Source organism: Thunnus albacares, chromosome 7, assembly GCF_914725855.1.
Source record: "Thunnus albacares chromosome 7, fThuAlb1.1, whole genome shotgun sequence".
Lineage (NCBI taxonomy): Eukaryota > Metazoa > Chordata > Actinopteri > Scombriformes > Scombridae > Thunnus > Thunnus albacares.
In genome coordinates, this window is record NC_058112.1 from 27,265,965 (window position 1) to 27,287,920 (window position 21,956).

Below are 21,956 nucleotides of genomic sequence, written 5' to 3' on the forward strand. Positions count from 1 at the left end.
TCAGCCCACCTTCACTGCAGTGGATTTTGTAACCTTTTTGGACACGGTGCCATTAGATGATTTCAAATCCTGATCCAGTGTTTGTGACCGATGATCCAGAAATGTTTCCCAACACTAACAGAGCCTTTACTTCATCCATTAATGCTGCTGCTGATCTAGCAGTGGATCAAGTAGTGACGCCATAGTTGGGAGTTATTCGACTGCAACTAGCATGACCCTTAATGTGATCAGATATACAAAAATGAACATATGATAAAATAGTATTATTTTACTACATTACATCAACAGCTTCCCATTGAAAAAAAGAAAAAGATGATATCATTTGAGAATCCCTGATAAAAACGGGACCTTAGGTTTCTTTGTGCATCGTTTAGGCGAAATGCAAATGTAAGTAATGAATGTATACCTTACCTATCTTAAAAAACTGATCAACGTATTCATTATAATTCAACATTGAAATTATTCTAGTGTCACACTCTAGCCTCCATAAATTGTGATCAAACAAACATATTTTTTGGTGTTTGTCATCTGAAATATTAAAAGTATCCGGTGGAGTTTCTCAGTACACATTCTTGCCAAAGCTTTCACACTATTCCACTGATCTATAGGTGTCAACGTTTAAAAAACGTCAACTTTTGTAAATGTTTTTACGGAAGGAAATGGATGTTTATTTGATTTCAGGGATACTGTATACGATGCCTTTTGGTGAGTAACATTGAATCAGAACAGAAACAAGAAAACTCCACAAAGCCCTTGAAAGTTCCTGAAGTATTTCTATCGTTTTAAATACCTTTTACTAAACATGCAACATTCAAAGTTCAGAAAAACATATTTAGTTATTTAACACTCAAAAACCCAGCTGATCTATTTCATCAGGACTGTGAGTGTGGTTGGATCAGATTTCATTGCTGGCAGCATAAAGCAAACAACCCCACCAGTATTAAATATTTCCATCTAAACTTTTTCATTTCCAGTTTTGAGTTTCATATTTGATATTTCCCTTATCTTATTCCCATTGCCATTTTCAATTTCATCTTTACCATTTAAGCTTTTGCATTTTAAATTTCAGTTATTTAATTATCATTTTACATTTTCAATTTCCTTTTTCTTGAGAAGTTTAATTATGGCCTGATCATTCCTACTAGTGTAGTAAAATAATAATCTTTTTAAATCGTATCTCTTTTAATTTTCTATTTGGACTTTTAATTTTAATTATGACCAAAGATATCCTCCATACACCAGTCATCATCATTTTGATTCAAATATTGCTTAATCCTGATTGGTGCAATGTGATGCATGACATCACCTTTTGCAAAGAGTCTCACCCACTTCAAACCAGTAAGAAAAGATCAGATAAAGCAAGAAAATACAGAAACTCTCTCATGCAAAATAACCAAAACTTTTCAAACTTTGTAAGGATATTGTGTTAATGTTAAGAAGCCAGTAAAAAAATGGGTTTTAAGGGCCTTTTTTAGTAAGTTTGTGTCCAAAAACCTGGTTATTGTTTTATCTCAGCAGCTAAAATCCACTTTCTTTACCTTGAGTTACTCACAGTAGTGAACTGAAGTTAAACCAGAGCACAAGTGACATTAAAGACACAAAAATAAAGAAAAACACTGTGAAAGTCTCAGTTTTCATACTATTGTCACATTCATTCATTAAAAAAAAAAAAAAAAAAAAAAATCACACTGCTAGTGGTTTTATTTTAACATGATGCCATTTTATTAGGACATTTAAGAGCAGCTTACAATGCGAAGTCATAAAATACCACTGATACATTTACTGAATACACCGACATAGTTTATTGTTGCAATATAAAACACGTAAGGCCACATGGACGTAACTGTCCCATGTTTATATTTTTAAAACCCTTTTTCCATGTTGACACTGGAAACATTTTGAAAGCGTCAAAACTGCAACTTGAGCTATTTTAAGTGTACTCATTGCAGTCAATTGAGCATTTTTATTTTGTGTGTGTGCGTGAACGCAGAAATTAAAAAAAAACAACTTGAAAAATAAAGGTGTCTTTCCCAAAATAGCTGCATCAGTCTCACGTACTAACCTGGTATCAGTTAAATTTCACTTTTCAAAATAAGAGCAGATACTTTTAAGAGAACTCCAAACTCTGCGCATTATAAATTAATAACCCCTCCAACTTAAGAGCACCAATGCTTTTCATGCTTTAATATAATCAAGTCTGTAACAACTAAACTGATGACCGACAACTCTGCGGTCAAATATCTGATATCACAGCATAAAATATGCTGCTAGAACTCCAACCATGTTTAACATGTTTAAAACTCAATAAATTAATAAGTGTTTTAATTCAAGCAATTCAAGTTATTTTCCCTTAAAGTGATACAGTACATCTTATCACACGCTCGCAAAAAAAATACATATTTAGCATTTATTTCTTACAACACTTTATATTCCGTCTTGATTTACTGTCAAAATGTGTTTTACTCACATTATTTGTTATCAAAACCTCTCTGATGACATCACCATGTAATAGTAGAGACCTTATTTTCCATCATGTTGAGGTATTTCACATTATGTCATTAATCCCCTCCTCTCATTGGCCGTCGGCTATGAGGTCGTGCGGCCAGTACTCGTCCTGCATGTAGTGGTTGGAGGCGGCGAAGCTGGGCTCGTGCGGCGCGTCGTCGTCTCTCAGCTTGTTCTGCAGCTCCTGCTCCCACTCGCCCTCCACCAGCTTGTAGAGGTCGAGGGCGGCCCGAGCGTCCTCCACCGAGCAGTGACCTCTCCTCCCGACCTGGGCAGAGAGAGAGACACACAGACGGGGTTAGCACGTTCAACCACGACTCAAACTGCTTTCAGATACTGAACACGGGCTACAAACACTGATGACACTGCAGTGGACATGTTATCAAAAGGAGAAAAAAAAAAAAACTCAGATACTGTTACAGTTATGAATTTTTAGTAATCAAGTCCTACAATTGTCTTCAATTTTTTACCCACTACAACCCGACCAATACTGGATTTTTGAGGCTGATATCAATATTGGATATGAGGGTAAAAATTAATAATAAAATCAGCATGCTCAGCCCAATATGTGAAGAAGGATGATAAATTATTAAAGCACACAGCACTCCAACTTTTAATATAAGTGTTAAAACAAACAATATATCAGCTGGTATTTATTTAATGAAAAAGATTTTTTTTGATATTTAGTTATTTAATAACTGTGACTAACATGTACTGAGCAGGACAGTTAAAAACTGTTAATCACTGCTCTCTGGTGGACAAACACAATGGTGAACCTATTTCTAAATTACATCACACATATCTTTAAAATGATGTAATGCAATTTCATGGTACTTTTCAGCCAACATACGTGCGGATACATCTGTTATTGTTTGATGTCAATCGATAAAACTGGCCGTGGCTTTGTATCACTTAGCCTATTAGCAATATTAGCAATTTGTGTTCTCAAACCCTCACAGGCGCTTTAAACACTTAATGCTGCTTTCAACAAAAGCAGACATCAGGGCTTATAGTTTATGACTTGTCACTAGTTACAAAAGCTTTGTTTGATCTAATGAGGCTTTTTTGTTGCAGGAAAATATTTTAAATGGTTAAAGACACCCTGCTGTTTGATTCTGAGACACTAAATCCTCACATGTGTTTGTGTTACAGATCTCTGTACATATTCTGATTTAATCCATTACTGGTAAGAAGATAAATATACCATCGAAATGTGACCAGCAAATTTTGGGATGTACGAATTTAAATGGATAGTTGTCTACAAAAAAACAAGCATTTTTAAAATTTCTAGTGTATATAAAACCCCGTATTTAGTGTGTATATAAGGCTGAAGATGCTCCCGACACTCAGCAGATCTTACCTGTATCCTCCTGTTCAGCAGCTTATTGGCGAGGATCTTCAGGGAGGGGCAGCGTTCACGGGGGAAGCCGGCCAACCGGCTGAGGAAACGCGTCGTACAGGTGTCTCTGACCATGTGACTTGGATGGAGCATGTCCAACGCCTCAAAGTCATTGTAGATCGAGTGTCCCACGACCACTTTGCCCTCAAGTATGCTGAGGATCTACATGAGAGAAACAATGCGATGCAGATAAGAACACACAATAAAAATTGGTCTTGATTATTTGTAAATGGTGCAAAGAAAATGTTTTAAAAAAGGTGAAGTGAAGAAGCCTCACCTCCTCTCTGGCCTGAGCGAAGGGCGTGGCGTTGTGCAGGTGATGCCTCCGGATGCCGCTCCAGCGAGTTCTGAAGTCGGTGACGAGCTGACAAGGCCGAATGTATTTATCATACAGGACGTTGCCGTGGTAATCCAGGATGCTGCAGCGGGCCAGTTCGCTGCGGCGCCCGCCGGGGCCCGTCCCCACCATCTCACAGTCCAACGCCACCACTGTGGTCGGGCATGAGCTGAGGCAAGGTGAACTTCTCCCGCTGGCCGGAGGACTGGCCTCGGAGCAGAAACCGCTGTCCACCTCCCAGCTGTCTCTGAGGGCTGTGACCAAGCTCTGCCGGTCAGATTTAGACACAGAAAGTCCAGCTTTAGATACATCGGTGCTCTTGTTTTCAGAGTTCAGAGTGTTTTGACTTTCCTGCTCTGTGTCGCTTGATTTCATTTTTTTGATCAGTTTATTTGTATCCAGCGGTTCATTGTTGCTGTCAGTTCTTTTCCTCTTCATGTCAGCGATCATTATCTTCTGCTGGCGTTTCTTCTTGGCTCTTGCGCTCTCCATGGCGCGGATCATCATGGTTCTTTTACACAAATATCGGTAGTTGCTGAGAAGCCCCCACGAAGAAGCTTTAGTCCTTTTTGACGCCTCTGCCATTAGACACCAATGAAAGTTGCCTTGCAGTCATTTCTGAGGAAATAAAACAACACATGAGCACCTCCATGATTAATATTAGGAAAGGAATTCAGTAGATGATCCCTACTTCTCAAGATTTAATTTTAATTTTTTAAAAATCTTATACATTCATTCTGAAAAAAGGCAGCATTGTACCTTTAGTCACTCAGGCTGTTGCATAACTGCAGTTCTTATCTCACTGTAGGTGTGTGCAGATATGCTGGTGTAACATTTTACTATATACACACAGCGGTGAATCAGTCTCAATCCTGCCAATGATTTCCATTACCATGATTATTGTTTTAAGAGGACAACATGAACCTGCCTTCATTAGTAGTTTTATTATGTTTAGCCACGAGGAATTAGTTTTCTACTGGTCAAACAGACGCAGCAGGTAACACTTACTACAAAGTAATTCCACTCCAGAAATCAATTGATCTTTTTCATCAGGACAAATCCATGAATATTATGAAAATATGAATAGGTGCGTAGAATCTAAGAGACACTGAGCTGCATTTCTACAGATTTCCAAAACTTTGAACAACCTGCTTTTGTTCACAGAGTTTTAACTGTTTTTGTTGTTTTGTTCTGTTATTTCTTATGCAGAGTCCAACACATCTGCAACATACAGACCGACTGCTCTGTGAATTAAATCTTAAGTGATCATGGTGCAAAGTCATTTAACTATATTTTAGCACTAAAAGTAGGAATTCAAGAATTTATATTGTGACAATATTGTAGGGATGACTATCGGTGCTTTCACAAAATATTTACACAATGAGATTTTTGATAAATGATCATCAGTAATACGAATATAAGGACTAAACGGGTAAAGACAATTAATAGAACAGTCTGGTAAGTTAAGAAAATTACATCACTTTACTGTATTGCAGCCTTTAAAACCAGGAAAAGACAACATTTATGCTATATCAGGATATTACGATCCAAAATCTAAGACAATATCTAGAAGAAATACTATATTATATTCCCTGTATGTAACAACCCATATGATTAGACTGTAGAGGTCCTGCAGAAACACCACTGAGTTTCAGGGGATCAGATGATTGACAGCAACACATTACAACACACCAACTCTCAAGTAACTGTGTTCAGCCTCTTCTTGACCTCATGAATATAACAGTCAACTTATACAACTCATATATATATTTAAAAGTCAATTATGAAATTCTGGGAAACATCAAATGGGCATTATTCCGAGTTTTTTTCGTGTTAAGACAAAGGAACAGAAGAGCCACCAAACTCCATTCAAAATACTGTCAGTTTAATGTTTTTTTTAATAGTCGCCAGATATGTTTAACTTCTCGTAAAGCCTTGCTAATGTTTTTTTTATTTATCATTAATAAACTCTAGTGGTAAATCTAACATACATTTAACTGTCTGTACGACAAATCAAAAGCTTGTCAACAGCTGATTAAACTACATACCTGCCTTTTGTTGAAAAGGCCGTGATGAACATTAGCAACAGCACCAGATATCGTTATAAAAGCTTAAGATTATTACAAAACACGTGTTTAACGGGCTGTAAATATATGCCGTATTTAATAATAGTAAATAAGGATTCAGAAAAGGCGGGTGACCACGTTGTATGTTGCGTTTAACTCTGTCAATAACCACCATCAGTTGTAAATGCGCGACATTTAAATGAAGTTTTGTTGTATCGATCTAGAAAATGATGCTAACGGAAGAAAACCACGTTACAGACTCTAAACATCATCCCTCAAATAAAATATCACGTCAGGTAAACGCTAGGAGGTTAACTTGTTTATGAATACTGACAAAAACCAGAAGAAAACTACAGAACATATAAAATATTGATTAGTTTTTACGTTACCTGCTTAACTGAAACAGCACGTGGACACTAAGGACTTGCCCGGACACGTATTTTCTTCTCTTCATCTGATTGGCTGATTCTAATCTTCGTCTGTTATTTGACAGGAAGTGAACAAATACCAGCGGAGTCGCCCCCTACTGGTGTGGAGCACAACTGCCTGCAGGAATTATGTGACACAACAGAAAAATAGATATATTTTTATACAGAATAATAGACAGACAGACAGACAGACAGACAGACAGATAGACAGATAGATAGACAGATAGATAGATAGATAGATAGATAGATAGATAGATAGATAGATAGATAAGGCTGCAGTCTCTCAGTCCTGACATACAATTCAATTATCGAGGATTAAAACACAATAAAGCTAAAAGCTTATTTCCGTTGTGCTCCTCTAAGTTCACAGTAACAATACTTTCTTATTATACGCGGCTGCATAATAGGCTAAAATAAAAGAAATGCACCTCTTTACTAATTGGGTTTCATTCAGTGCCAATTAAAATATGTTTCTTCTAAAATTAGAATAAATGTATTCAAAGTCAGACAAATGACTTGTGTGTTGGTTTGTGTTTTTTAATTTATGATTAATCAGTATTTTACACCGTTGAAAAAGGCTTTACTGAATTTAATAGTGACAGTAAGTGTCATACATCCACATGACCCAATTTATATGATGTGTGTTAGACAATTAAATTGATTATAGTCAATTGACACAAAATTAGTTGTCACCAATTTTGGATTACCTGCAACCAGTTCCAAATGGTTACATCTTCTTCTCATCCCTGTTTTACATGATTATTTTTAATCTTTTTGGTCTGTCAGTTGGACAAGACAATAAATCTGGAGGCTCTGGGAATGTAGGTGTTGTTCACTATTTTCTAACATTTTATAGACTAAAATAATTATGAGTGAGTCAAAAAAAAGATAGACTAATCGATAAAGAAAATATATTTAGTTGCAGTCCTATACACGTCTATCAATCACTAAACTCAGTGTTGAAATGTCATGTAAATAAGGAGTTTTCTCACTGAGAAGAAAATGTAACAGTGAATTTGAAACATGTTTTAAACAAAAGTTTTAAACTGAGGCTAGAAAGAAAAGAAAAAAGAAAATCTGCAACAGTTTGACGTTGGCAGTGTGATAAAGAATTTACTTTGATGAATGAGATCATACAGTTTTGGTTTTGTGGGCCTTTTTATTTCACAATCCTTCCAAATGTACAAAAACAAAGACGTGTTACAAAAACAACAACAAAAAGAAAAAAAAAAAAAAAGAAAAAAAAAAAAAAATAGAGGAATTCACCATAACCATAACCCCGTGTGACGCGACGACAACAACAAAACCAAAAGCGACAGATGACTGGAGACTGGTGTCAAACCAAAGTGCATCAGCCTGAGGTGTAGTAGACAGACCAGGGGAAATAAAAATCTCAATTTTCAAAAGCCGTCCCCCCTCTTCCCTAAAAATTTGTTTTTGTTTTTAAACATCGGGCAGGCCCTGGCCACCACTTCTCCTCCATCCACAGTATTCCCAGAGCAGCGGAGGACCTAAAGGGAGGGCCGCGTCTTTTTCGACTTGGCTTCAGAGCATTCGGTAGTTCACTAAGAGAGTGGAATATAATTTAGTTCTTTCTCTGCATGGATTTCCCCCCAATCCTCCTCCTGTTGCAGGTGGGGGGGGAAGTTGAGTTCCAGTCTGGAGCTTTTATAGCTCTATTTTGCCGTCCTTCTTCTTCTTCTTCTTCTTGGACTCTTCCTGCACCACCACGGGGTTGGAAGCCTCCCTCTTCAGGTAGGAGATGAAGTCGCTCACCTCGCGACCTCCCTGGAAACGAGAGAGGGAGAGACGGGACGATGAGCCCGGCGGGTACAAAACACATAAATTCACTTTGTTTTACTGATCGCTCAAGCTGACGCTCACCTCGTATTTCTTTGGGCTCATCTTACGTCCGGCTGGGGCAAAGAAGATTGTGGGGAAACTGGGAAAAAAAAATAAAATAAAAAAAATCAATTAATTAGTATATCATAAGATCAGACACAAGCTCCTCCTTTTAAAAAAAAACCCATAATCAGTGTCTAAGATGCACACAAAAAAAACAAAACAGAAAACACATCATTTTACATCACAAATTTCAAGACCCACTTATGGCATAAATCTCAAGACCTGACTGACATGACAAGTTTATTAGGTAACAATTGTCTGTCATTAATGAAGAGCATAAAGATCCACTTTTATTTAAATATCTTGTGATGCATTTACATTTATTCATCTGGAAAACGCTTTTGTCCAAAGTAACATACAAACGAGGAACAATCCAGGAGACATCATTCAGAGTAAAAGCTTAGTTAATTGTCCCAAGCCTTGCAGGTGCTTGAAGTAAACTTTAAAGGAGAAAACCTTTTTGTAAATGAGAGTGAGAGAGTCTGGGAAGGATGGAGAGATGGAGAAAGAGCACATTAGGCGAGTAAGTACTCTCAGAAGAGGTTGGTCTTCAAGCGATATTTGAAATCAGAGATATCAAGTTCGGCAGCTCGTTCCACCACTGAGGGACCAGACAGGAGAAGAGTTTGGGCTGAGATTTCCTGCCTCACAGTGACAGCAGGACTAGTTGTTCATTTACAGATCGTAGGGAACTGAGAAGGTGCACAACCTGAATGAGTGAGTTCAGGTAGGTGGGAAATGTTTGTGACTTGAACTTTATGTGAGCAGCAGCAGGGAACCAGTGCAGAGAAAATGAGAAGTGGAGCGACATGAGCTGTTTTTTGGCTTATTGAAGACCAGATGTGCTGCTGCAGTAAAGTGAATAAATCCAGTGGAAAATGTTTAAAATCTGCTCTGTATCAAAGCAAATCTCCACCCAGGCACACTGTCAAATTTTGGTGCTATATTTTAATAAAAAATATTTATCTTTTGAAGTATTCAATTTCTCAAAACATAACCTTTAAAGGCTTCTCGAGGCCCGGAGGAACCTAAGTTATTACATTTATTCATGACTCACCCGCTGACTTCATAGGGAGATGGCACATCGTTGGCTGTGGCATCCATCTTGGCAATGACAATGTTGGGATCGCTGGCCAGCTTTAGGAGCGAAGAAGAAGAAAGTGTTAACCGTTTACCAACTTGTTTACAAAATGTATACTTCCACCTGCACGAGGAAATGCATACAAGCTATACAACAGTCAATCGAACTAATGACTTTACGCTAGAATGAACTAGTTATAGAACTATTTCATTTATATTCCACTACTCAACCTCAAACTATTTGTCACTTTAATGTTGTTTAACCTCGTCTCTTTTAGTAAGTGGTAAATATCGAAATATGTCACCTTCTCTCCCAGCTCGTTGTATTTGGGCTCCAGGTTCTTGCAGTGTCCGCACCACGGAGCGTAGAACTCGATCAGCGCGTCTTTGCTGTCGTCGTTGACGATGGAGTCGAAGTTCTCAGCGACCACAACCTGACGACAGAGACGGACGTTACAACTCAAGTCACTGTGGATTAATGAGCAGCTTTTTCTGAACTAAATGCTTCAATTTATCTGTGATATTTTAGCTAATATCCCCCCCCAAAAAAAATCCAGTTTCTAGATACATCGCTTTAACTGCCCGTGTTATTTTCACAACTATTCAAATCTGCATTATTACAGCTAAATGTAGTGACTGTACTTTGTTTTTTTGTGAGTACTTGTTTACTCTGAATGCTATGAGCTAGTTTTTGCTTAAGTTTGCTTAAGTAATTCAGCATTTCAGCATGATTTATACCAGTGACAAGTCCTAACAACTCCAAATGTAACAATCTAACTCCTGAGTATTTTACTCTGGGTAAGTGAAGGCAGTACAAGATCCAACTGAAGGGTCATGAAGGATTTGTATATATACACACACACACACACACACACACACACACACGCTTCATTTCATAAAACTAGTGTCATCAGTTTTTACATCAATATTACGCATAAGTGGAAACAAAGCAGGAGCAACATCCAAAAACATTTTCTCTGGATATCGAAAGATCACAATTAGAATAAACATACAACACACAACCCGACCACACAGCGTTTCATCTCACCTTGACGGGTCCGTCGTTGTTCTCTGGGATGGGCTCTGATTTGAGGTAACGCTTCAACTTGCCGTCAAAGTAGCTCTGCAGGAAACGCTCGAGAGCTTTTCCGTCACGACTGTTGCAAGAACAAAAAAAACACGAGACGTTTAAGGCATCAGCGGGGAAATTAAACAATCAGCAAGTTTACACTCGCTCTTCACATGTAATGAGTTCTGTTGCTGTTTTTATATTAGCTGTCATCTCGTCTCTTCTACAGATCTGTCTGATAGCATCTCAGACAACATCTACTTCCTGTCTCATCAGCACGACATTAAAAAAAGTCACAGCGGTGTCTCACATTATGCAACATTTTAAAGTCAGCTAGCCAGTTAGAGGGAGGGTGTGTGTGTATAATTAAACTGTTCATCATGTGTATGCCGTACGGTACAAGTAAAGCGACATGTGTTCACTTACGAGAACTCCTCAGACATGACGTATTTGTCTCCCTTGGCGGAGCGGATGGCCACCACAGGCAGTTCTCCGGAGCTTGCGTCCAGGCCGAACTCAGACAGATCGTGGCCGAACATGTTCTTGTTGGCCACGGCGAAGTTCAGCTTCTTGCCCTGATCCAGGAAGCTCTTAGCCACCTTCATCACCCTGGAAAAATGTTACGTTTGGTTTATTTTAAAATGTCTTGCATCCTTTTGAAAATAACATAAAAAAGGTGTGAAAATGTGGCATTTATGTAACATAAAAACAGACTATGAGGAAGAGAAGAGAAACAAGTTCGCTCAAGTATTTGCGGCGGTGCAAAAAGTGAAAAACAAGTGTTGTTTTCATTCCAATAATTCTTCTTAGAGCCTGACACAGCTAGTCCTGTGTGTAGAAAAACCACAACTACGATCTGACAGTTGAGCTGAAGCTGAGAGAGAGAGAGAGAGAGAGAGAGAGAGAGTGGTGCTGAGGAAAGAACAGTCCGAGGGCGAGTTGAGAGACTCTTACCTGTTCCTCCAGTAGTTGGAGCCTTTGGGGTTTTTGTCATAATCAACATCGTAATAAGCCACCAGCAGGTCTTTTCCCTTCAGCTGGTCTTTGTTGTCGTCTGTCATGTGGGGGCAGATTCCGAAGCTGAGTTGAAGAAAGGAAGCAAAAAAAAAAATGGATCAATTTACAGAGAAATTTAAACCAACAGGCTTTTAGTTGTGAACGTACAGCCGCATAACCCACTAAAACTGTGGTTTACAGAGTGAAACGATCCACAGAACAACAACTGAAAACCTTTAGTATGTTTTATCTGATAACAACAACAATCAAACTGGTTGAACCATGTAGACAAAATGAAACACACATGCAGAGAGGTGAAGCGGGAGGAAGAAAGTGAAAGTAAAACATGATGCAGCCAAACATAAAATAACTGGGGAATGTTCTAGTAAATAATGTTATCTTGAGACATGGAAACCCGCCAGCAAACTCTGTCACATGACTGTTAGTGAGAACACTAGTAAACCACATGATGATTAGACGCGGGTATAAATAGTGTAATCTTTTCAGTTTCCGTTTATTAGTACTTGAAGGTGTAAATCAAACTAGATAGTCATGAAATGTTCTTTTAAATGAACAAAATGTAAAAGTAACTGCACTCATCGCTTTCTGGGGAAAAAATACACAAAATACTGCAAAGTGAATATAACGTTTGCCATTAATTTTATACTAATAAATTATACGTAGAATGAGATGAATCTAAGTCTGGTGGGGCTCCTGGGCGAAAAAAGTTACACAGGAAACAAGATGCTAACGAGCTTCACATGAACAAAGTCGCGCTCTGCTGAGAACTTTATCCACTAAAACAATCAGGTGTAAATGAGGAAGGCTAACAGGCTCGCTAGTCTGCACAGTATCAGTCTGTCTCTTCGTGACGCTCTGAAAAGATTGCAAACCACACAAGTGTTATCTTTCCATTTCAAAAAAATGGAGACCGTTATCACCTCAGCCTCCAAAACATAATGAAAACAGATTATCAAGCCCTGTATTTGTTAACCACAAGCACCAAATACCACCAGTAACAGCCAAAATGTATGTATGATTAATATCCACACTCTTAAAATTGAGTGAAAGCTTCCCGTGTTTGCAGAGCGGACTCATCACCTCCTACACGAGGTCCTGTTGGCACTGAGCCACACATGTAAATATGTACTTTTACTAGGACAGAAGATGTTACCTCTACCAACAAGAGGAACTCTTGCAAAATGTTTTGTGCTTTGCAAATATCATGAGCCATCATCTCTGCTGCCTCAGTGGGGAGAAACGTATCGGAACGTGAGGCGACAGAGCGCGGAGGGAGAAAAATCAACGCTTACATGTTGTCCTGGATGAACCTCTTGATTTTACTGCTGGTGAATTTGTCCTCGCTGAATGTGACGGAGCTGTCCTCGAACTTATTGTTGAGTCTAGGTGGGCGGAACAGGACGACTCCCCTGTGAACCAACAAAAAGGAAAGATCACTTTAGCACCTGGAAGGAACCGCTGAATGAACTGTAGCTATGTTACTGATATAACTCGTTCAGCACTTATGTGAGGAAGGAGGTGATTTTTAGGCCAAATGTAGAAAGAGCTACTCACTCTCCCTCAATGCCGTGCGACTGGAGGAGAGCTTCGGAGTTGGTGTGGGCGAAACGGTAGTTGTCCCTCAAGGCGCTGGCTGCCTTCAAGAACTCTGCCTGTGCTGTGCTCTTGTCATCAGCAAAGAATCCTGAGAAGAAAAGATGAATCATATTCAGATGAGGATGCAACAACCGCAGTGTCATTGTTTCCTAACTTCAATTACTTCACCTGCCAAAAACTAGATCACAAGGATTGATCTGCAACTGATATTCTCCCAAAGTGGCTAGAAGTTCATTTTCTGCGTTTATCAATGTTTCAGCTGACATACCAGGTTTAACAGCCGCTTTGACTGTTGGAGGAGAAGGCAGTGACTGAAAAACCACTCACCAACAACACTTGCGTCTTGATCTCCGATGTACTTTGCCAACTCTGCCTCAGACTTGACCTCCACAGAAGCGGGGCCAGCTTGTTTCTTAAGGAAGCTGACGATCCCATCTACGGAGAGCAAGAGGAAAGCAGAATAAGAGAGAGAGAGAGAGGGAGAAAGAAGCACAAAACACAGAGATGACCACATGTTAATCTAAATAGGAAGATGTAAGAAGTATTTTTACAGGTGTAACAAACTAAATCACATCAGAGCCACAAACCTGCAGTTCTGGGACCATCGTAGGGACCAGTTTCCTCTCCGTCCCTGAAGATCTTCAGGGTTGGGTAGCCACTGACACCATATTTGCTGCAAGTGTTGCTGTTGGATGTGCAGTCAACCTGTGGGGAAAGTAAAACATTCACTGTCTGACAAGGTGCAGAGTACAACAGTACACAGTTCAGAAAACTACTATTACGTGGACAAAGTTAAGCGAACTGTATTATGCAATACCTTGGCCAGAGAGACGATGCCTTTCAGACGTGTGGCTGCTGCCTCGTACTCAGGTGCTAGCCGTTTACAATGGCCACACCTACAGAGAAGAGGATATGAATCAGTCAGACAGAAGTACAAGTCACACTTCAGCTTTGTGTTCAGGTGTCAGATCGGCACAAATCCTCAGAGAGATCTAGTGACTTCCTACTGTGGAATATGATACCTCTGAAGTAAATCATTGCTTTTTAATAGCACAATAAGTTTAACTGTTAAGGGGGAAAGGATTTACTTTCCTCAACTTATATACATCTTTTAATTATAATATAATATAGTTAATATTGATTATAATCATAGTATGTATATAATTTTGCCCTTAAATTGTAATTGTTTCTTTTATGCACCTCATTGTTTTTGTATTTTGATTCATGTCAAGTGGCTGCCTTAACACTTAAATTTCCCTCTGGGATTAATAAAGTGCTCTATTTATCCATCCATCTAAGCTAACTGACATACATTTTCTTGACATTTTGATAAAAATACTATAAATTAAATTTTCAATAGAGTTGGATTAAAGGAAAATCAATGTACTGTTTGACCTAGTTTTTGAAAACCAAGAAGTGTAAATTTGCTTTTATGAATATGAAATTTAGCCAGTAAAATTAAAAGATTTGTAATGTCTAGGTGATAATTATCTTCTAGTTCTCCAAACAGCAGGTTTCCAAAAAAAAAAAAAAAAAAAAAAAAAAAAAGATAAAACATTTACATTAACATGGCTGTTGATAAAGATACACGTCATTCCAAATAACGTAAAACTATAGGAGGAGCAGAAAGGAAAACACACCATGATAAAATAACTTTATAACAGGATGACACCTCCTGAAAGATATAAGTAGCATCCTGCTTCACTTCTGTTACATTCAAGTTTGGCACATTGGAATCTACGTAACTGTTCATCCCGACCAATCAGAGGTGGACACCAAAACTTGCCTGGCCAATAAGAACGTTACAACGGCGAAAGGACACGCCCCTAACTTCCTCATATTAACCTCATTCGTACTTAGGTAGTTTCCATTGGAAATGATTCAACAGTGCGTTTAAAAACACACATTATGACTAATTGTTTTAAGTTTTTACAATTCAATGTTCAATGTCAAACTGCAGCCGCTCTTTAAGTAAGAAATCCACCGCTGCAGCTGGCTCTACCCTTCCGCTTCTTGCTAACATGCTAACTTAACGTTTGGTCACCAGCCAATAAACCTATTGATCCAGTTAATGTTAAGGATTCAATGGAGACGCAGTTTATGCAACAAATACATAGTTATGAATGCGTTCACAGCGTTAAAAGTTCTGCTAGTCAACGCAAGTTAGCTGATCGTTAAACCACAAAGCGAGCAGCTAAGCTAGCGTCATCTTTGCAGACAGGTTAACAGCTCAAATACTCAAATACTATTTTTTTAAAAAGAAAAAAGACTCACCAAGGGGCAAAAAACTCCACAAGAATGATCTCATGATCTCCAATTTTGCTTTCGAAATCATCATCCGTGTAGTCGAGCACATCACTGGCCCGGGAGAAGCCGGCGAGCGCGGCCAGAAAGATCAGCCTCAGCATGGCTCACCGCGCTGGATAAAAGTCTCCCTCCGCTGTTTGTTCAACTACTGAAAGAGTTGAAATTGCAGGTCGTGTCCGTGGAAGCCCCCTCTCTCTCTCTCTCTCTCTCTCTGAGTGTGTGCCTCTTCCACGCTCCTCGAACAACAGGGCCAAATGCAAGCGAGTCGATAGAGAAAGAGAAAGGGACGCAGGCAGCGGGACCTCTCCTAACCACAGTGTGGCAGCCTCCCATTGGACCGGCACCCGCGTCACTCCGCTTCAGTCAGCCAATGAGAAGCGAGCACACTAGACCTCATCGTTTAAGGACCAATCAGGATTTGACAAAAATCAAAACTCCTCTCTCACACGTTCATTGCTCGAATTCACTGCTTTTAAAGGATAGGTTCACAGTTTTTCAAGTTTGCCGAAAACAACAGTAAAGTGGCCAAATGAACATTTAAATTTATTGCGGTAATCATTCTTCCTGTTCATACTGACCATTATGCATTATCATAATGCACTTACAGTGTAATCAGAATTAGCTTTATTGGCCAAGTACACGTACAAGGAATTTGGCTTTCAATGTACTTAGACACAACAATCTTCGGAGAGATACACATACAAAGATAATTAAACAGAAACATATCACTATTACGTACAAGCAAATGGCTGAAAAAATACATAATTATAGAAACAACAAGTGGACAACAACATACAATGTCTATATACAGGAGAAACCGTTTCTGTAAACTGGACAAATAGTGCAATAATGTGATGAGTGCAAACAGTGCTTAAATAAATACTGAATGGTTAAAAAAGTGATACGTTACTTTATATACATACAGTACAGTAGGTGGTTATGTACAGTATATAAAACCTGCTCAAATATGCAGTAATGAATGAAATGTATACATGTCATTGCACATTTTGTATTTTAAACTAAAATAAATATATATAATTTGTAGGTACAGTGGGTATTACAGTGTTGCAGGGTTATTGCATAGTGACAGTGAGTTAACTGTTCATAAGTGTGACAGTGAGGGGAAGAAACTCTTCCTGTGTCTGATAGTTTTGGCGTACAGTGTTCTGTAGCGCCTACCAGAGGGGAGAAGTTGGAACAACTTATGTCAGTGATGAGGGCCAAAATCCAAAAGCCTCCTGTGCAAAAATGTATTTAAAAGTTTATCTGAAGCTAATATGAAGCTTCAGTCGTCCAAATTAGTCAAATCAAGTAGATATCTTTCAACGTTACAGTCTTTTTAGTGCCAAAGTTCCTCTTTTTGTTACTATACTTCCACCGCAGCAAACACAAAGAGGGAATTTGATGCTAAAAAGACTAAATATGGCAGATATCCACTTGATATGACTAACTCAGACTGCTGAAGCCTCATATAAGCTTCAGATACACTTTTAAATGCGTTTTCGCACAAAATGACGGCGTGGACACACTGTGGAATTTGTCCCTCATCACTTACATTGAAAGCACATTTGAAGTGGATTAGATTATTATTAAGCATCAGTGTGTAAGCAGCACATTACCATTGTAGCTGCTGGAGGTGGAGCTAGTTTGAAATACTTTATAAACAGTTAGCTAGTTTAGTCCAGTGGTTCCCAACCTAGGGGTCAGGCCCCTCCAAAGGGTCACTAGATAAATCTGAGGGGTCGTGAGATGATTAATGAGAGAGGAAAGAAGAAAAAACAAAGTGTCGATACACAAATCTGCTTTCAGTTTTTGGACTTTTTCTCTAATGTTTGATTTTTGCTGAAATATTGGATCATTTGAACAATTATTGAAATGACACCATGTGACACCATGACACCATGTGAGAAGTTTAGAGGGAAAAATCGCTGTTTGGTGGAGCTGTTAACAACTCATAGACATCTGAAATGTGACCCCGACTACACACTGCTTTTTGTAAGATGTCAAAAGCCAGAAAGGTTGGAAACCACTGGTTTCACCTTTAACAATGTGTTGTATTTTAAAAGCTTGTTATATTATCCATTGTGTCAAATTGTTAAAGCTGCAAAGTACATGTAGTGGAGTAGAAAGTATAATATTTCCCCCTGAAATGTAATGGAGTGGAAGTATAAAGGGGCTTTAAATGGATGGAAATACTCAAGTAAAGTACAAATACCTCAAAATTGTATTTAAGTACAGTACTTGAGTACATGAACTTTGTTACTTTCCATCACTGGAGTAGAGTAGGGTACAGCTTTCTTTCCAGTCACAGGTGAGACTATAAATATAAATCATCACCTTTAAAACAAAATTAAAACATATGTTGGTGAAACTGAGCATCGACTAAAGACAAAAAACAGAGTCACTGAACACAGGAGCTCCATCAAAATGGGAGGTAGAAAACACCCGGTTGCCAGACATTTCTGAAAAGCCAAACATCTTTGATGGACTTTTCCTTTATTAGTATTAATAAGATCAATTTGGGTCCCAGAGGGGGGGGCGTTAACTTTCTTAGGAAACTAAAAGAGGCTTTCAGTCTCAGATTTTTACACCCTAGTGGGAATGAATGAAGATCTTAGCATCAGAGTTTTTCATAGTATTTTTTTCCATTAACGTTTTTGTTGTTTTTAATTTTATTAGACATTTTAAACACTCACCTAAGTTTTAAATCATACCCTTATTTTTGTGATGATATTTTGTGACTGTGAGATGTGAGTTTCAGCTTTCTTGATGAAGGCCCTGCACCAAAACTCTTGAGAGGTGAAATGAAGACAATGTTATTGTTTTTTTTAATCACAGTTTTACTCTCAGGTATCAGTCAATAATGATGAATCCTGAAGAGTCCAGGAATGAATAGAAACAACAATAAACAGAACAAAAAGTACACAAAGCTTAATTCCAAAATCTCCATCGTCATCTTCACTAAAACCATTTAGTCCATGTCAACCACGTCAAGGATGACACAATAAAGTCCGAGACTTTTTCTCCATTGTGGTCTTGGATGTGAAAAGAGTCCAGGTGACCACCAGCGACGTCATATTGCCAACCAACCAACCCTATAAATATCTATATCAACATCAATAACATCACTCCAAGTCTAACATCCAGAAAAACAAATTATAAAAAGTTACATGCAAATTTTAACTAACTAATTTTCAGAAAGTCATAAACCTTCTTATTTTTAAGTGCAAAGGTAAGTTATTGTGATTCCTAAAGCCTGAAACAACAAATATCCATGTTGGTATTAAACCTCAGTAACACCAGCCCCAGTCTGGTGGTTATAAGTTCCCCAACCCTGATCTTCAAAGCCTTGTATTGGCAAAATGGTAACAATTCTTATAACTCATAAATCTGATGTAACAATCCCAAGAGCTCTTAAAATAATTACAACCTTGGCTCAGACATCAGAGGAAAGGTTAAACATGTGGATCTGCAGGTTTCTGTGTGATACCTACCTGCTGTGGAAAAACTAAGCCCCCCAGGATTTAGTGTGCTGGAGCCATCAGTGATATAACAAACATTGAGTTTGTTTTTTATTATGTTCATTTTCCTTGATCCACCAACAATCGCCTTGTTTCCACCAAAAGTTCCAGGTACTTTGGACCCAGAGGAACTAATCTCAGGGGCTAAACTTGGGACTTTAAAGTCCCTGTAGTGCAGTCCTGTTTGCTTTTCCACTGCATCTGAGGAGCCAGGTAGATCATGCAAATTAGACCCATGAGGGATTTAAAAATGATGGCAGCATTTAGAGACGCAGTATTAACACATGAGGAAACACAACACAGATTTGTCCTCTTCTGTGTCTTTACTGCTGCATAAGTACGAGTGTCTGTCTCCACAGTATAACATCTGTTGAGTGTTTGATGGTTATTTATTTCTGCTCTATAATGTAACGACCGTGAAACAATCAGAAAATTACATTTTATTTCTCTCATTCATGGGCTTTGTTCTCTCTACCGCGGCTCCCTCTCTCTTCTCTTGTCTTGCTCTCTGGACATTGTGTCCATCAGGGGAACATTTCTCGGTGGGATGACATGATTTAAAACATATGAGAGCAATGAAATAACAGTTAAATTGAAATTATTCTGCTCAGGTGGATGGACTTTTATCCCAAAGTACCTCATGCAGGTTATTTTTCTTGTTGTTACCTCATATTATTCATCACATACAAACAGAATAAATAACAAAGAAACTCCCTTCAGGCTCAGTGACAGTCACAGTCAGTATGTGATAAACATTTTCCTCCTTTACAAAGTTGCAGGTGTCTTATCGAGCCAGCAGAGGGGGCTCTCTGACAGCCCGCATCACTCCAGTATCACTGTACTCTCTCCATAATCAGATGTTAGTTTCAACAAGTATTCATAGTATTTTATTAATTCAAATGACTCGTTTTATTGAGTATGTTTCACTTTAAAGGTATTCCAACATAAATCCTCATTTATTTCAGAGTATCTGCATTCAGAAAATATGCTGTCATGCAGTATTTTCTGTATTTATGATTCACACAGGAAAATATGTACTTCTGTATTTATGATTCACATAGGAAAATATGTACCTCTAGGTGGTGCACATCAAGAATATCACAATGTCATATTTAAACGTGTAGTATAAGGAACTTATAATAAGTTATATTGGGCATTATCTGCCTGCACTGTTAACCTTCTCAGAAACAGTGCAGAGCAGGAAAATCACATTCTGCATCCAGTTTTTCTTAAGTTAAAGGTTTACATGGTCATTTATGTAATGATGAACTTTCCCGACTCTCTAATACCACTGAAGCCCCACTGTTTAATGTAAAAACATGTCTTCATCACATGTATTCATTTGGCAGGCACTTTTGTTCAAAGAGACATACTGTACAAACCTTGATTCCTAAACAGACCTGCTTCTTTCAGTAACTCTCCTCATCTCTGTGGCTCAGACTCAAAGATCCACGGCTGACTGGCGGGTTGTGCTAATCCTTTAAAGCAGAGCTGCCTTTCTTCCAGACCAGCCACCGTTTACTGTAAACCTACCGCTGAGTTATAGATGGCAGAATTAGACAGAAATAATTTAGGGATCAAATGAGGTTACAGTATCCGCTTGAGTAGAAGACTAGGGCTGACGGTCGGTGTCAGTGGAGCTGTGATGAAAGCGTGTTTGTGTGTGCGGGGAGGGAGGGGTGTCCAGAAACACAGACTAATAACTGCACCACACAGCAAATTTGTAAAACATCTGCACTGTTTCAAGGTCAGTGATCGGAGACTCACTGACATCTCAGCATAACTCATACGCACATTACACTAAATACTGTGTGATCGAAAGTATTTTCATCACCATTTCGTCACTATTTTATCCAAGCGACCTGTATTTTTTTTGTATTTGGCAGTGAGCTCTGCAGCACTCTGCTACACTGTAGGGATTTGTTTTCTGTTACCCACAAAGCCCCTTCCCTCCCCCATCAGAGCCCCAATTGCCTCTGAGAAGTAGTTGCCACAGCAACCAACTTGCTCCTCAGCCATATCTGGAACAAGGAGGAGGAGAGAAGAGGAGAGGTCTGCAGCATTATGCCTGCGACATGTTCTGAGGGAGGGAGAGGATGTGTGTGTGTGTGTGTGTGTGTATTCAGGACGTCAGAACCTTTCTCCAAATCCTCGAGAAGAGAGAAACAGCATGCCTTGCAAACGCCAACACTTGACATCTCAGCTGCGTCTTCACAGAACACTGAGCGCCTTGTTGTCCTGTCGACGTCCAGACCACAACACTGGAAAAATTGTTGCCCATTTCATCACTGGAGACAATAAACGCCCATTCATTCACAATGGGACAAAGCACTTGTTACACACTTCCTGGACTGCACAGAAAACACTGACATCTTTGCACTTGCTTTCAACTAAAAAACAGACACATTTTAAAGTTTGTAAAACTGCAGATGATGTGGCATAAAATTAATTTAGCATATTTTTTTGCTGTTCTTGTGATCAAACTAACTTGTGCCTGTACAGACTGCCTTATAAAGGGATCCTAAAAAAAAATGTAGTTTAAGAAATTGAGTCATTTTCCGGATTTGAAGGCTAAGTGTGAAAACAAGAACACTGTGTTTCAGGCATAATACATTTTCGTTATGCCTCTGACTTAACATTGTCACATGACACTATGCAGACACACTGATTGCAATCATGCTCCTCCAGCTCGGTCACCGTGGTTACTTCGAGCTTGGTGCTTCAGG

General features: G+C 38.8%; 2 protein-coding genes across 3 annotated transcripts; both read right to left on the minus strand.

Annotated features, from left to right (window-relative positions):
* Positions 1-1,778: 1,778 nt before the first annotated feature.
* Positions 1,779-6,804, minus strand: isg20 (interferon stimulated exonuclease gene). 2 transcript variants are annotated; one of them, XM_044356608.1, is made up of 4 exons: positions 6,697-6,804; positions 4,182-4,859; positions 3,866-4,066; positions 1,779-2,773 (listed from the first exon to the last, which is right to left on the minus strand). In XM_044356608.1, exons 2-4 carry the CDS (start codon positions 4,824-4,826, stop codon positions 2,573-2,575), a joined length of 1,047 nt encoding a protein of 348 aa, XP_044212543.1. In that variant the 5' UTR covers positions 4,827-4,859; positions 6,697-6,804; the 3' UTR covers positions 1,779-2,572. The 2 variants fall into 2 exon arrangements, with proteins under 2 accessions (XP_044212543.1, XP_044212544.1); XM_044356609.1 differs by lacking the exon at positions 6,697-6,804 and adding an exon at positions 6,290-6,657.
* Positions 6,805-7,821: 1,017 nt separating this feature from the next.
* pdia3 (protein disulfide isomerase family A, member 3) lies at positions 7,822-16,005 on the minus strand. Its single transcript, XM_044356607.1, has 13 exons — positions 15,677-16,005; positions 14,220-14,298; positions 13,990-14,107; positions 13,730-13,837; positions 13,361-13,490; positions 13,099-13,215; positions 11,744-11,869; positions 11,216-11,398; positions 10,769-10,877; positions 10,026-10,154; positions 9,698-9,777; positions 8,620-8,677; positions 7,822-8,523 (listed from the first exon to the last, which is right to left on the minus strand). Exons 1-13 carry the CDS (start codon positions 15,808-15,810, stop codon positions 8,404-8,406), a joined length of 1,491 nt encoding a protein of 496 aa, XP_044212542.1. The 5' UTR covers positions 15,811-16,005; the 3' UTR covers positions 7,822-8,403.
* Positions 16,006-21,956: the final 5,951 nt, after the last annotated feature.